At 41.6% G+C, this 13,944-nt stretch overlaps 1 protein-coding gene and 1 long non-coding RNA gene across 7 annotated transcripts in view; both read right to left on the reverse strand.

Annotated features, from left to right (window-relative positions):
- The window catches only part of LOC116310274 (polymeric immunoglobulin receptor-like), a 107,984-nt gene that overhangs the window by 36,091 nt on the left and 57,949 nt on the right, over positions 1–13,944 (reverse strand). For all 5 annotated transcript variants that reach the window (XM_039604551.1, XM_039604558.1, XM_039604549.1 and 2 more), the window contains exons 6-7: positions 1,733–1,831; positions 914–951 (exon numbers count right to left, since the gene is read on the reverse strand). In XM_039604551.1, coding sequence (XP_039460485.1) covers positions 914–951; positions 1,733–1,831 — 137 coding nt within the window. The remainder of the gene's footprint in view (positions 1–913; positions 952–1,732; positions 1,832–13,944) is intronic.
- Positions 3,804–7,203, reverse strand: LOC120435280. Of its 2 annotated transcripts, none has more exons than XR_005609617.1 (3): positions 7,157–7,203; positions 5,409–5,652; positions 3,804–4,112 (listed from the first exon to the last, which is right to left on the reverse strand). It is a non-coding gene; the product is annotated as an uncharacterized LOC120435280 (long non-coding RNA). The 2 variants fall into 2 exon arrangements; XR_005609616.1 differs by lacking the exon at positions 7,157–7,203 and adding an exon at positions 6,116–6,267.

Consider the following 13,944-nt stretch of genomic DNA (forward strand, 5'->3'; position numbering starts at 1 on the left):
TGCCACATTTTCAATCATGTTTAGGTTTGTTACCACAAACTGGCTCAAAGGATGAGACAAGCAGGTGCGTCGTTAGCCCTGGGTGGTCCTAACCCAACTGCTCGGCATAGCTTTGCACACAAACAACAACAAAAAGGCGCTCTCTCAGACTCTCAGCCAGGAAACACAGTCGCAGAGCGCGGGTCACCCTGTAACCATGGCAACCGTAACCCTGCCGCCTGGCAGAACAGCAGCTGTCAAACAAACCCCAAACAGTCCTGACCCGCCACAATATGAAACAGGAAAGTACCGCCGTGTAATCCATTTATTTCAACAAAGTAACTGTATTCTGATTACCACCTTTTTAAACAGTAACTGTAACGGAACACAGTTACTCATATTTTGTATTTAAATACGTAACGGCAGTACATGTACTCCGTTACTCCCCAACACTGATCACTGATAACTTTCTCCAACCTGAAGAAAAAATAGTCCCAGTTTGTGCTCCTGACAGATGTGTGTGAGGTAATGGAAAGTCTTGGTCCCTTTGACACATTTACTAAATCTACCAGGAACCTTCAGGTGACTCTGCTTTCACTCTGTTCAAGTCAAATCTCTGGTTTGATTTTTTTTATCACTTAAGAAATATTACACAGTGAGTCACAGTATGACTCACTGTACTTTTTTATGCATTTATTTCATTATGTCTGAATTATTGTAATTCACTTGTCTAAGCAAAGGACAAACAGCGGCACACATCAGAGAACGTTTCCATCCACACGTCTCCAGCAGGTCTCTGAGGTCATGGTTTTATCTTCTACCATGCTGCCATCAGCACTCTGTGATATTTATCTTTAAACCTGCTGAACAAATAAAATTCTACTTACTAATTTCACCAAACTCTCACACTGTGAGTAAAGTTGATCAAACTCACCTCTGTGACAGCAGCCTGCCCCGTTTCCACAGGAGGATCTGAAAACACATCAGAGAGATTATTTTTGACATGATTCAGTGCTGACAGATCTCCATCTGTGACGACTTTCACCAGAAGAGACTGAAGACGTTTTTCAGTGAGTGATTCAGGAAACAATTCTGCCAGGGTTTGGATATGAATTCAAATTAATTTTACTTCAGTATCTTTTACTGTTAAGTCAGGTAATGGATCATTTGCTGTAGAAATATCAGAAATTTTATATTTTTGCTGAAGTATACTGACACAGTGGATTTTAACTCAAACACAACATGTGATTAAAGTGAAGATGTTCATCACATCAGCTGTTCTGTGTTTGACCCTCCTGCATGTATATTTATTTTATATTTATGTATAAATTAACTGTAACATTAGCCACACATTACTGCTCTGCTTTGGGCTATTTATCAATGACTAATGTGAAACTTTACATTTTCATTAGAGTAATAAGATGATGATTGTTTTTGGTTTGTTTTTTCATTTTTCGCTGGTTTGCTGTCTGTAAATCAGTCAGTATAATGTTAGCACCTGCTGCGGACTGTAACAGTAACTATTACATCACTTTCAGGTGTAACTGAAAGTTTAAACTGAACAACAGTTTGGTCTCTCACTGTTTAACTGTTAACCTGAAACTCAGGTCTCAGGTCACTAAAGTGCTTTTTGTTCAGTGAATCTTTCTGGGTCGAGGTTGTGTTTGTGTTTTCAAAGCTTTGATTCACAAAGAATAAAATGCAAACTTTAGTTTGATGAGTGTGTCTGTCTGTGTGCTTCCTGCTGTCTCACCCTTTGGTTTAGAGGATCTTTTCTTGCAGAATATCAGCACAGACACTGATAACAGGATGATGATGAGAGCCAGAGTCAGGCCCACAAACAGCAGCACATCTGCAGCAGTTTGACAAGAACAACAACTTTTATTTACACCTCCTGAAGACATTTAACAGTAAATACATCTGTACAGTAAGAACTCATCACCCACAGACTGAAATGACAATTCTGTTTGAGTTATTTTAGCATTTTACAGCTTCTAAACAACATATTCAACTCAGATTATTTTCAAATGTCATTTGTCAAACTAAATCAAAATCATATAACAGGACACATTAAGGAGGAATTAGATCACAGCTCGAAACCATTCCTCACATTATGGACTCTGGTCATATAAAAGCTGTCACAGTGTTTCTCTTCTCAGACTCACAGATGGATGTACCTGTAGATGCTCCTTCAGGCTGCTCAGTGCTTCCAGTCCAAGTTAATGAAGGTGTGGAGCTTCCTGTAGTTGTGGCTGATGGTCCAGCTGCTGAACAAGAGCAGAGAGGAAAGTTTGACTTACAAATGTTTGGAGCTGTGAACAAGAAAAACACAAAGATAAAGAAAAATGACTGAGAAATCAAACGAGCCTTAAATGGATCCACTGACTGAAGAAACAAATGATTGGCTAATTTAGTGTTAGATAAAAATGCACTAAAATAGTTTAAAAAACGAAATAAAACATGAATGTATGTTGAGATATCAGGTTCTTTGAAACAGCTGCAGCTGCAGTGACCAGTAAAGACATTTAGGGACATTAATGGTCACCAGTTCATTTCCAGCTCCATGTTCTTATTCCTGCTCTCGATCACAGTAACTTTACTTCAGAATAATTCTTGTTTCTAAATAATTCTGTTTATATGTTGAGATAAACTGAGTGCTGAGAGCAGTCTGCAGTCTGAGCTGTTGGCTCACAGGGATTACTGTACATACACTCAGCTCAGTATTAGAAACTTTGCTCATGTTTAATATGAACATCCACCACTGGAACAGGAGATATATGACAGGAAATAAGGAACAGCTGAACAGCTCCACTCTGACAACATTTGATTAATGTCAGTAAAAACTCACCATCTGTGACAGTGACCTCAAACTCTCTGGATGAGCTGCTGGAAGATCCACTCAGTAAACATCTGTACCGTCCTGAGTCAGACTTGGTCAGCTGTGTGATGCTCACATACAGAACTCCTGAAACATATCCAATGTTGTATCTGTCTGTCTGAGCACTGAGATGCTCTGTATGAACAAGAATGTTGTGTCCTCCACATTCTCCCCTGCAGAACATCTTTCTGTTTCCAGCTTGTTTAAAGGAACATCCGACTGTGAGAGAGCTTCCAGTTTCTTTATTGAAGCGTTTCAGCTGAGCAGGATCATCGTTTCCATCCAGCAGTGCTGTTAAAGAGACAAACAATCAATAGTTACTATCTGTGCTGAAGATGATGCAGTCTGATCACAGTAACTCCAGTTTGATCCACAGTTACACTGGGAGCTGCCCAGTTCAACCAGTCTGACAGAGGAACTGTTGAATTAACTGAGATTTAAACAGCTTCATAATCAGACTGATGGATTCATGAAAAATCAGCTTTTATGACAAGTATAGACTCTAAAATGTGAACACTTCATGGTTTTTAGACTTTTGTGTTCTGAATGTTTTCTTCACATATTCATTGAGGAATAAAACATTTAGTTGTGACGGGAACTCTTGGAAAGATCAAACTGATGACACAGAAGCAAAAACTCATGAAAGAAAATCAAAGTTACATCAGAAAATCTTCTTTCATTCATCAGCGTCTGTTTCTGACATCAACATTTCATTCACATCATTATCAGCTGACTCACTAATATTCACACACACTTGTGTCCCAGCTGCAGTTCATTGGTTACTTAGAGGAGTCCAAATGTAATGAAGAGTTTACAGAAGAACAAACTTCAGCTTCTTTAAACCATCAGCAGCTGTCAGTGAAAACTCAAACTTTGCTTCACAAACAGAAACTAAACATTTCCACAGCTGAAACAGAAACTCACCTTCAGCAACAACGATCGATCACAAGCGGTGTGAATGGAGCTGATGATGAAGATCCACCCAAACCACAGCTGTACTGTCCAGAGTCAGACTCAGTCAGCTTTGAGATGCTCACAGATAAAACATTGTTTTCATATTCAATGCTGTATCTGCCTGTTTGAGCTCTGACATCAGTTGTTTTAATGAGAATGTTTTCTCCTTCACATTGTTCTCTGCAGAACATCTTCCATGTTCCTGGAGAATTAAAGGAGAATCCAGCTTTAAAATCTCCTCCAATGACTCCATAGTGAAGAATCTGAGCATTGGTGACTTCAGGGTTTCCATCCTGCAGAGCTGTTGGAAACATGAACCATCAATAGTTACTGTTTGTCCTTCCTGTAAGAAGCTGCAGTCTGATCACAGCATCCACACACAGACACACTGAGACTAAAGTCTGAATAACAATAATGATTCATGTCAAATACATTTTATTGTCTACAATGGTGGAAAATCTTCTTTCAGTCGACGTGACTCAAAATATATCTGAACATGTTTCCTGTGCATGAATAAAATTACAATCAAAGATGAAGATAAACAAAATATGACATGTAAATGACTCAGAACTCCTCTGTGTGGTACTCGTAGGAATTATATGTTGAGAGATTGAAGCAACAGCTCAACATGCAAGTTTTTCATGTGTTTCATCCACAGGAAGTGATGTCATCATTTAATTTAAATGTACTGCTGGTGTCAAAGTTCATGAAGCAACAACAAAAACAGTGATGAATTTTTTCTTTGCTGTAACTTTGTTTTACTGAGTAAATGAATGAATCAGATGATTGAAAGCAGCAGTTTGTTCCCTTTATTTCACCGACTGCAGTTTGTTTGAGGAAGTAACAAATACTTGCAATGAACAACATGTTATTGAGTAATTTATGACTATTTTAAAGCTCTAAAGCCAAACTCAGCAGCTGCTGTGTGTCAGTTACTTTATGTAAATGATTTCAGTTCATTCCAGCATTTAAACTCTGTGCAGTCGTATTTCTGTTCAGCTCTAACAGGACAAACAGGAAGAATTAGGAAATAACTTTTCACAGAACTCTGGGTTTGAAAATGCTGACAGATTTAACTCACGTGACTCACAGGTTTATATTTGTCTGCAGGAAGTGATGTCATTTTGTCAAATCTATATGCACTGTGGGAGTGAACTGTGAAGAGTCACAGTGAAGAAACATCAACATGTAACAGTAAAAGCAACAAAATGTGTTTTTGTCTTTCAAAGAAAAATTCATTGACTTGATCAACAAGTTTGTGTTTTCAAATAATAACTGAAAGTATCAGGTGGAGTTTTACTTTTATATTACAGGTTATTTTGAGGAAGTAACAAATACTTGTAAGAAACCGTCTTTGAAAGGACGAATCCTAAAGCCAAAGTGAGCAGCTGACATGTCCATGAATGTGCTCACTGTGATGGTTTCTTCTGTCCATACTGGCCACAAACAGATCCATGAAATCATGAATAAAAGCAGTTTGAATGGAAGAAGCGTCCATGAAAGTGACTCATAGCTGACTCTGATCATCATGTTTAACAATAGAAAGAAACATGTTGGAAGAATGAGAGTGACAGAAAGAAAAAGTGAATGTACTCACAAAGGAAGAAGAAGCAGATCAGAGTGTGATGGACTTTCATGATGAGGCTCTGATGGTTTACTGCTGCCTCTCTTCTTCTTCACTGGAAACCAGGAACTTGTGACGCCTCACTTCTCTAACTGAAGGAGTCCCTCCTCCAAACACACAGCACACACCTCCACACTCCTCCCCTCTGCATCCGTCTGTGAGTCTGCTGCAGGGCCTCAGGCTTCCTCCTTATATTTATAGTATTATGTGCAAAGTGCTGCAGGAAACACAGTGATGACACTTGACTCTGTTAAATTCAGCACAGTGACCAAAACCTCCAACAATGATCATCATTCATCATGAAATCATTTCTCTGTGTCTGAAGATAATGAGCTGAAGTTTGGGATCATTTAGACAAACAGTTTGGGTCAAATGTTAGAAAAGAGTCAGACTTTGTTTCTTCTCACAGTTTGTTTAACATGAGTAGGGATGGGTATCGTTTAGGTTTTATCCGATACTGGTGCCAAACCGGTACTTTTGAAACGGTGCCGGTGTTCCAGATCAACTGGCGTTGGTCGAACAGATGTGTGGCAGTCTTGCGTTTCAGGAGCTGCTACCGACAAACCAGCAAAAAAAACGCCAAATGTGTCATCTGTGACACTTGTGAGGTTATCTCAAACGCACTCCGTCAGTCTTGATGCTGTTGAACAACAAAATGTTTAAAAATGTCGCGAGTTTACCTGGTGATATCCTCATGTGCGACGCGATCGCGAAAATGACAAACAATTAACCCCACGCCGGTGTTGTTCACAGGACAGGAAGAGTAAACGATCGGGAGACTCTCGTCGTCGTTATCGTTCCCCTCGCACGTTTTATTTCTCCGGTTTCAGCGTTTTTGCTTCACAACTAAAGCGTGCAGTTTACTTTGTGCACTAACATGGACTCGAGTCAACCAGCGCCACCTCTGGCCAAGTGCCACAGCCTACAGCCAGATCAACTTGTGACACACATCTGCAGCACGTTTGAATTCGTTTCATGCACATTTGTACCTTTCAATTGTGTCTGTTTGTGCGTCATGCAAATAAACCTTTGAAAAGAATGAAATGATATCAGATATTTATTGTGGCCTACATTTGTACAAAATTCCAAATTATATACACAAAGTCATAGAAATCACCACTCCAATTGGTCATCATGATTTTAATATTCTCTTTTTCCATAACAATGAAATATGCCTTGGACAAATATGACACATCAATAGTTCATTGGTGTTGTCACATCACATCCTGTAAGCATCTTCTGTCTGTGTCTTTTCTCTGGAAATGAATATTTCCAGCCAATATAGACAATCCATCAACATGGCTGGAGAGTTGGTAGTTATATACAGTCTGTATAAGTGTGGTTAATCCAATGAACATTTGTCACAGATGACACATTTGGCGTTTTTTTTTTTGCTGGTTTGTTTCAGCTCCTGAAACGCAAGACTGCCACACATCTGTTCGACCAACGCCAGTTGATCTGGAACACCGGTGCTCAAACCGGTGCTTAAACAATGGAAAAACACAAACTTTGTCCAAAAATCTCTCATGTTTAACTGTTTTCCACTTTTCTTTGGTCATTTTAGCCTTTTGGCCAGGGTGAAGGGAGTATCTGCCATCAAACAAGAAGACAGCCGCATGTAACTACGACCGTGTTTGCTAGTTCACCTTACATGCATTAATGTAATAATGTGGTTAGCCTACTCAACGTTAATTACACACGAACAACATGAAGCTGCTCACGCAGAGGAGAACGGCTGCTGCTGCCATCATCATCCTCATCATTTCTGCTACGCTGACAGGGCTAGGGGCCAGGACTCTACTCTTCGGGTTTTGGGGATGTTGCTAACTCCGGGTCCGATAACAGGCACCACACCCGCAGTAGATGTGCTCGGTGTGAGGTCTCGCAGCAAGCTATCAAACACGGGCGCATTTTCGGCTTAAAAAAAAAACGCTATGCGCCGCCAGGTGTTTCATCAGATTTGAGGTGTTACCTCCTTTGACAGTATCACAGTATCAGCTTAAAGCACTTGTTGCAGGCTGCTGAGTTTGCATCTTGTGCTGTGAAGTACAGCCAGACTTTTGACCGCTTTGCCTTGGGCATTTTAATCTGTAGCTCTGCTCTAAAAAGAACGCACGTACCTGGCCCCGCCTACTATCCTCGGAAACGTAAAATGATTGGCTAGAATTGGCTCAGGAAAAAAAGCACCGAAATAAAGCACCGAAATGTGCGCTGCTTTTCGGTCTGGTTACTACCGTTTATGTCAGAACCGGCGCCATCATGGTACCGGATACCGGTACCCATCCCTATTCATGAGTTTCAAATCTTTAAACATTTAAAAAATCTATTATCAGAATATCAAAGAACAACAGTTCTGATATTATGTCAAACATTTCAATCACCTTGTGGTACAGCCTCATGTAATACCACTTTGAACCACAAGGTGAAGCATGAGTCAGTGTAGCATCCAGTAGCTGTGTCCCAAAACGTCGGCTGCATCCTCCGGAGGCCGCATTTGAAGGACGATTACGTCACAGCCAGGCGACGAAGGCTGTCCCAATTCGTCGACTCCTTCAAATGCGGCCGACAAATGCGTCCTTCATTTACCCGAATTTGAAGGATGGGTCGGTGTGTCCTTCGTGGCCCACCATATCCCAGAATTCATAGCATGCCCAGCCAAATTTCAGCTGCCAACAATGGCGGCCGCTACTAAGTTTTAAAATTCGTCTTATTAATCTTTCTGGGTCACAAAATAAACTTTAAACATATTTTCAGGCGAGAAAGTGGCGGTGTAAATTTCAAATATCTGCTTGGTTTATCAAGACATCGCATATTTGCAAAAAGTGCGCCGACGCTGGAGACGTCTGTTACCCACCCGCTCGATAGCAAGCCGGGGGTTCAATGGTCACTCCAGCCCGGCGAGAGCAGCGGACTCCGGCTTCATCGTTTCAGACCCCGCTCTTTCGCTACTCAGGTTAAACATGACATATAAGTCACTCGGATAACTTAAAAATGTAATTGTTTGCCTATTTTTGGTGTTTTATTTGTTCTGGAGTAAATTGGTTTGACTGAGATCAAAGTTATTAGATTATTAGATTAAATAAAACTTTATTAATCCATTGGGTGGGTTCCTCCGGGATTTTCACACAGCTGAATAAACGTCAAACAGAAAACTGATTAAACCAAAGTGTGAGACGGTCGAGAATTTACGCCAGTGTCCTGTTATATTTTAGATAGCGAGGAGCAGACGGCCGAGTTTATTAAACTCCACAGACACAGCGGTGACACAAATCTGAAGGCTAGACCGTCCCATTTCACAGCCTCGCACTTCCGGCCTTCTCGGTCTTTGAAGGACCCGGCCCACGTAGACCGCGAAGGCCGGGTCCTCCGAAGGATGCAGCCGACGTTTTGGGACACAGCTAGTATGTCCTCAGCCCGACATGAGACATCCCAACATTATTCCAATATTCAATATTCCAGGAATGCAGGAAATCCACGTTACTGTCACACTCAGCCAGTGTATCCTCCTGAAACCAAGAAGAAAAAATCACAAGTTTAATATTAAAAATATAATTGTATTTTATATAATTGTATTTTATTATTATGTCCATGCTCATCTTTTTGTCAGCTAGAACTTTGATTAGATGAAGCTGAATCCTATTTTTTAATCAGCTTTAATCTGATATTGTGACATATCAGAGACTGAGAGAGAGCAACTTATTTTTTGGGAGATATCTAACCTTTTTTGAAGTGTTGCTGACTTCCAGTGTTAGGCTAAGGGTTTATCTGTTCTGTTTATCTGTTTATCCTCGTCTGTGTTCGCATTATATATCAAGCTTGATGTAACTGATGTTTGTTCCTGTATAGGAATTTCTTTTACTTATGTATTAATCACATTATTTTATTGTATAATGCCTTGGTGCCACTGGATTTTAACAAGTCTCACACTCATACAGTAAGACAAATGGTGGGGGTCTAGTTAGGAAGTTGGGGGAAGCAGACAACTCCACAGGAAGAATCTTTTGTCTCTTCGAGGACTCTGGGAGGTAGCAAGGGAGTGTGAACCTTAAGGTGTGAAACAGCTGTGTACTGCCTTTTGTTCCTGGAGAAGGTATTTAACTGAGAGCCATGCTAGGCTCAGTGAGACTCTGCTGACCGTCTGCCCCGTGGTCATGCAGGCTCTCCACCAAGCTTGGTTGTCTGTTCTTTGTGTTTTGATTAAAGAATGTTAGCTACCGCTCACCGCTCATCTGCAGGCTTTATTTAATGGAAAACTTCGACAACAAAATGGCGTCACGAACAGGATGGTCCGTGTGGTCGCTGAACAACGGTTTCGTGGACGGGCTGATCACCCCTGAGGAAAAAGGTACCTTTGTCCTACCAGCTGTTGAAGCGAAGGAAATGGAGGAGTCACGGAGCCGTGTGTTTCAGTCACCAAAGAGACCATCAACTTTAAGGGGACTCCTGCAGATGGGTGAGTTGTAGCTAACTTGTATACAGTCATGGGGAGCTTTTTGTCTGGCCGAGGGGGGGAGTGCTGGCCGACCCCGGAGTTCGAATCTCCGGGAGGAAAATCCTGGCGGTTTGAGGCCCCAGGCTTGTGTTGGGAACGGCTCATCACAAGGACAGTGGCTCGAGCACGTTGTTGGGGAGAAGCCGCCCCGGCCTTTGGTCAGTCCAAGTACGCCACAGCAACGGCGGTTCGAGTACACTGTCGGAGTCCATTTCTGCGTATTATAGTGCACGGAGTGGCGGTGTTCGTTCCTTGGTCCGTAGAAGGCAAGGAACCTCACGGGGGATGCCTCGTGTAGTAAAATGGGATCTAGATCCAGTAGAACGGCAGACGTTCCACCGGGCGGCCAGGGACAAAACTCAATATTTGACTGTATGTGTAGCCGGTCTGGCCTTAAACTCCGTTTGCCGTTAGTTCTCTGCGTTGTGTTGTGTAAATAACCAGAGGATTCAGCTCTCTCTTTGCCAGCTGGGGCAGATTTGTTCTCCCAGAACTGTTTAAAATAAAAATAAAACAGTACAGCGACTTCACTTTCTGGACTTCTGCATGAACACCTTCAAGGGAGAGAGAAGGATAGCGGACCACATGAGAAGTCACCTGCATGCTCCTATGCTCTCATCTGAGGATGGCTAACTAGCATGTTACAATAAAGTGCTGTACTCGACAGAGAAACAATAATTCACACTGAAACATCGAACAGAACTGTGAGACAAAATGTACAAAGAGAACAAGCAGCGTTTGAATTACTTTTAGTTACTTTAACTGTGTTTATTCACTCTGTAACTGAGAACACTAGCGTACGCTCACCTCTCCTCAGCGGGACCTCTAGGCGACTGAGGAAAATAGCGCGCAGCTACAGGAAGTGACTTTGTGGGAAGTCAAAGGTCACACAAACAAAATAAAAGCTCCCAAAATATAAATACAGAAAATAAACATATATATAAATAAACACATATACATAACCAATACTGACAATCCAAAATAACACTGCAGGATGGATCTTTGGTGAAATATAAATTATTTTTTAATACACCCGTTACATATGGTAAGAAATGTGGGTACAAGTATGTTGTGAGATGAAAGAGAATCGTTGTGTGGGAAAAGTTGATGTGTGTGTGTAAAAACGGTGAAAATGGGGAACAAAAACAAGGGAAAAAAAAGAGAGGAGTGTAGAAATGTGTGTAAAAGTAATCGTCTCCAACTAGCGGAAGGTGGTAGTACTGCAGGCCACCAGCTCCCCTAGGGTGGACACACGAAAAATTTCTTTTTAACAGAATTGTTGATGGAAAATAAGCAAAAATAGGAACAGGGTTTGGTGTTTTTCTACGTAGGGCAACTACAGTCTCACTTTCTGGGTTTTTAAGAAAGGAGAGTTCAGAACCAGAGAGGGGAGATGTGTTGTTTTAAACAGTGAGAAGAATGATCAAAATGTCTCAGTGTGTCACTTGCAGGTGAAGAACAGACCTGGATCAATTTTCCACGTGCAGGAGTCGGAAGAAAATTATAGGTTAACATCATTAGAAACATTCAGGCCAAGTTTTGGCTGAATTGTTTTACAGCTTAACTTCCATGTGTTTGTCACCCTGAGAAAACAAGCTCCAAGAATCTCTCCCTGAAGACATGAAATGCAGTTCCAGAACAACGAGATGGATATCAGGAGCTCACAGCAGTGTCCTGAGCAGTGAAGAAAAGGTCCAGCAGCAGCAGCTGTGCAAAGACAGCGGCAGCAAGGAGAAAAATGGCATCATCATGACTGGATGGATGGATGTGCATTTCCAACGAGCTGCAACTTCACTGTGTGTGAATGGACCTTTGAAAAGACTGCCTGAGTTGGACATTTGCCACTTTTGGAGCAAAATGGCAAAATGAGACAGTGGAAAACACAGGACAAAGCTGAAAGACAACTGACTCTCACTGGACTGCTGCAAGGGGGGGAGATGAGATGAGACCACAGTGGAAGGAGCAGGGGAGAACATGGCTGTTTTAGTGTGGGAAATGAAATTTGGGTTTAGGAAACTGGGAAGAAAAAACGACAGCCTTGCGTGGAGAATTGAAAAGTGTCTGGAGCACCGCAAAGAGGAGAGGTACACAAAAATTACACAAACAGAAAAATGCATTAATCCTGCTAACACAAACACACATGCAATGAAGCTCATGAAGATCAAATAGTATTTTAAGCATGCGTTTCTGTTACAATCATCTTGTCCAGTTCACTTAGTAGATTAAGAAGTGATACATAGACTAGTGAACTAGTATTATTTTGGGGAAGGATGATTGAATCATTGCAGGGGTGAACAGAATGCTGCAGGGGGGTCAGATGAGTGGAGACTAATAGATTATTGAGTTTCTTGTTTCTGATGTGTGGGGGAGGTCTTATCATGGCACACATCTGGTTACATGGGGGAAAACAAAACTCATTATCTAATAAAATATTGTTGTGTGAGGTGTGACTGGTGGATGAAAGTTTGGGAGATTTACTTGGCTGATGCATTTTCCTTTGGTACCACTTTGAAACTGCCAATTAGTTTTGTTTTGATCTATCATTCTAATACAGTATGTTTAGACGAGTCCTAAAACTAGGCCTTCATATTTTTTTGATTTTTAACAGTGCACTGAGATTTTTTGTTTTTCAATTTTCTCTTTTCAAGCAGGCCTGCAAGATCGGAATCGAAAGCGCTACACAACATGTTGAACAATCGCAAGTGAGCTTCTCCAAAATTAAAATGGGCTCGGGGGAAAGCCACTTATTTGGGACAATCAGAAAACAAGTCCCTGCCAAAAAGGATTCAGCGAGGTAATCCAGTCTAAATTCTTTTTTCTTTTTTGAAATGACGTCATTGCTGGCAGTAGAAACTTATTGCGTCACGAGAGGGTCTACTGTCAGCAAATAAAAATGGGGACTGACTGGACTGACAAAAGCTTTCACTGACTTGACACCAGTATGCAAGATTGCACCTCCACCCAGAGTGACAAAAGGGTGGATGTATGTATGTTTCTTTTACAGAAGCAGAAAGATGACAGCAACAGGTTGCATGAGCTTTTGGGCCATGCTGACTTAACCTTTAATCGCCACTTTCTGTGTCTTTGTGAATTTACCAGCAGTGTGTTATTCATGACCTTGTATTGTTTACAGTGCAAATGTCACTGTGAGAAAGTGTGCATACAGATGCGTTGCGCTAAAATCTACATCACTTTTTCCACAGCAGAGGGTTAATCGTGGGATCTAATCACATGATTTACAGCAGGACACAGCGCTGGCTAATGTTTTTTTTCTTATGACAGGGTTACAGCCCTGGAGTGATGCTACTCCAGGGGAGAATCCCTGGAATTTTTAATAGACAATGCACAACTTTATTGTGACATAGGGCAAAAGAGGGGTTTCCGGAGGAGCTTTCATTTTTAAATGGCAGAGACCGTGACATGAGGCATATGGAAGGATTGACTGAGGCGCAGATGCAGACCATGACCAGGAGAGAAGGCTTCAAGAGGACCAGTGAGAAGCAGGGACCATCTCCAGGACAACTGACAAACGACAGTGGGCTGCACCACTGGGCTTCCAAAAGATTGTCACGAGGAGATTTTGAACAGCAAAATCTTAAAATAAAATAAAGTGAAAGGTTTCTACGTTGACGTTGAGGAAGACTACAGGAGTGTACGACTTGCTCTGCTCCTAATCTACAGCCGCGTTGGAACAGAAGTCGAGGGATGGAGAGAGCGTGCCAAGCTCCAAAGGTGACAGCGCAGAGGGAGATCAGCGTTGGAATTATGACTCTGTAAATGGCACAGACACCAGGAGCCATGACTGTGACCGGGAATGACCACCTAAGGATGTTTCACTTTGCCATGCAAAGTACTTTGACACTCTGGAGAAGACCTTTCCTCTGTATCATTGTTGTAGCCATTTGCATGTGAGAGCTTAGATTGTGGGGAGGATTAAAGAGGAACAAAGGGTGGTGGGAGAACAGTGAAGTGAGGATACACAGTGGGAAACTCCTTTAAGTGTACAAAAATGTTGAT

This window comes from Oreochromis aureus, linkage group 20, assembly GCF_013358895.1.
Source record: "Oreochromis aureus strain Israel breed Guangdong linkage group 20, ZZ_aureus, whole genome shotgun sequence".
Taxonomy (NCBI): Eukaryota; Metazoa; Chordata; class Actinopteri; order Cichliformes; family Cichlidae; genus Oreochromis; species Oreochromis aureus.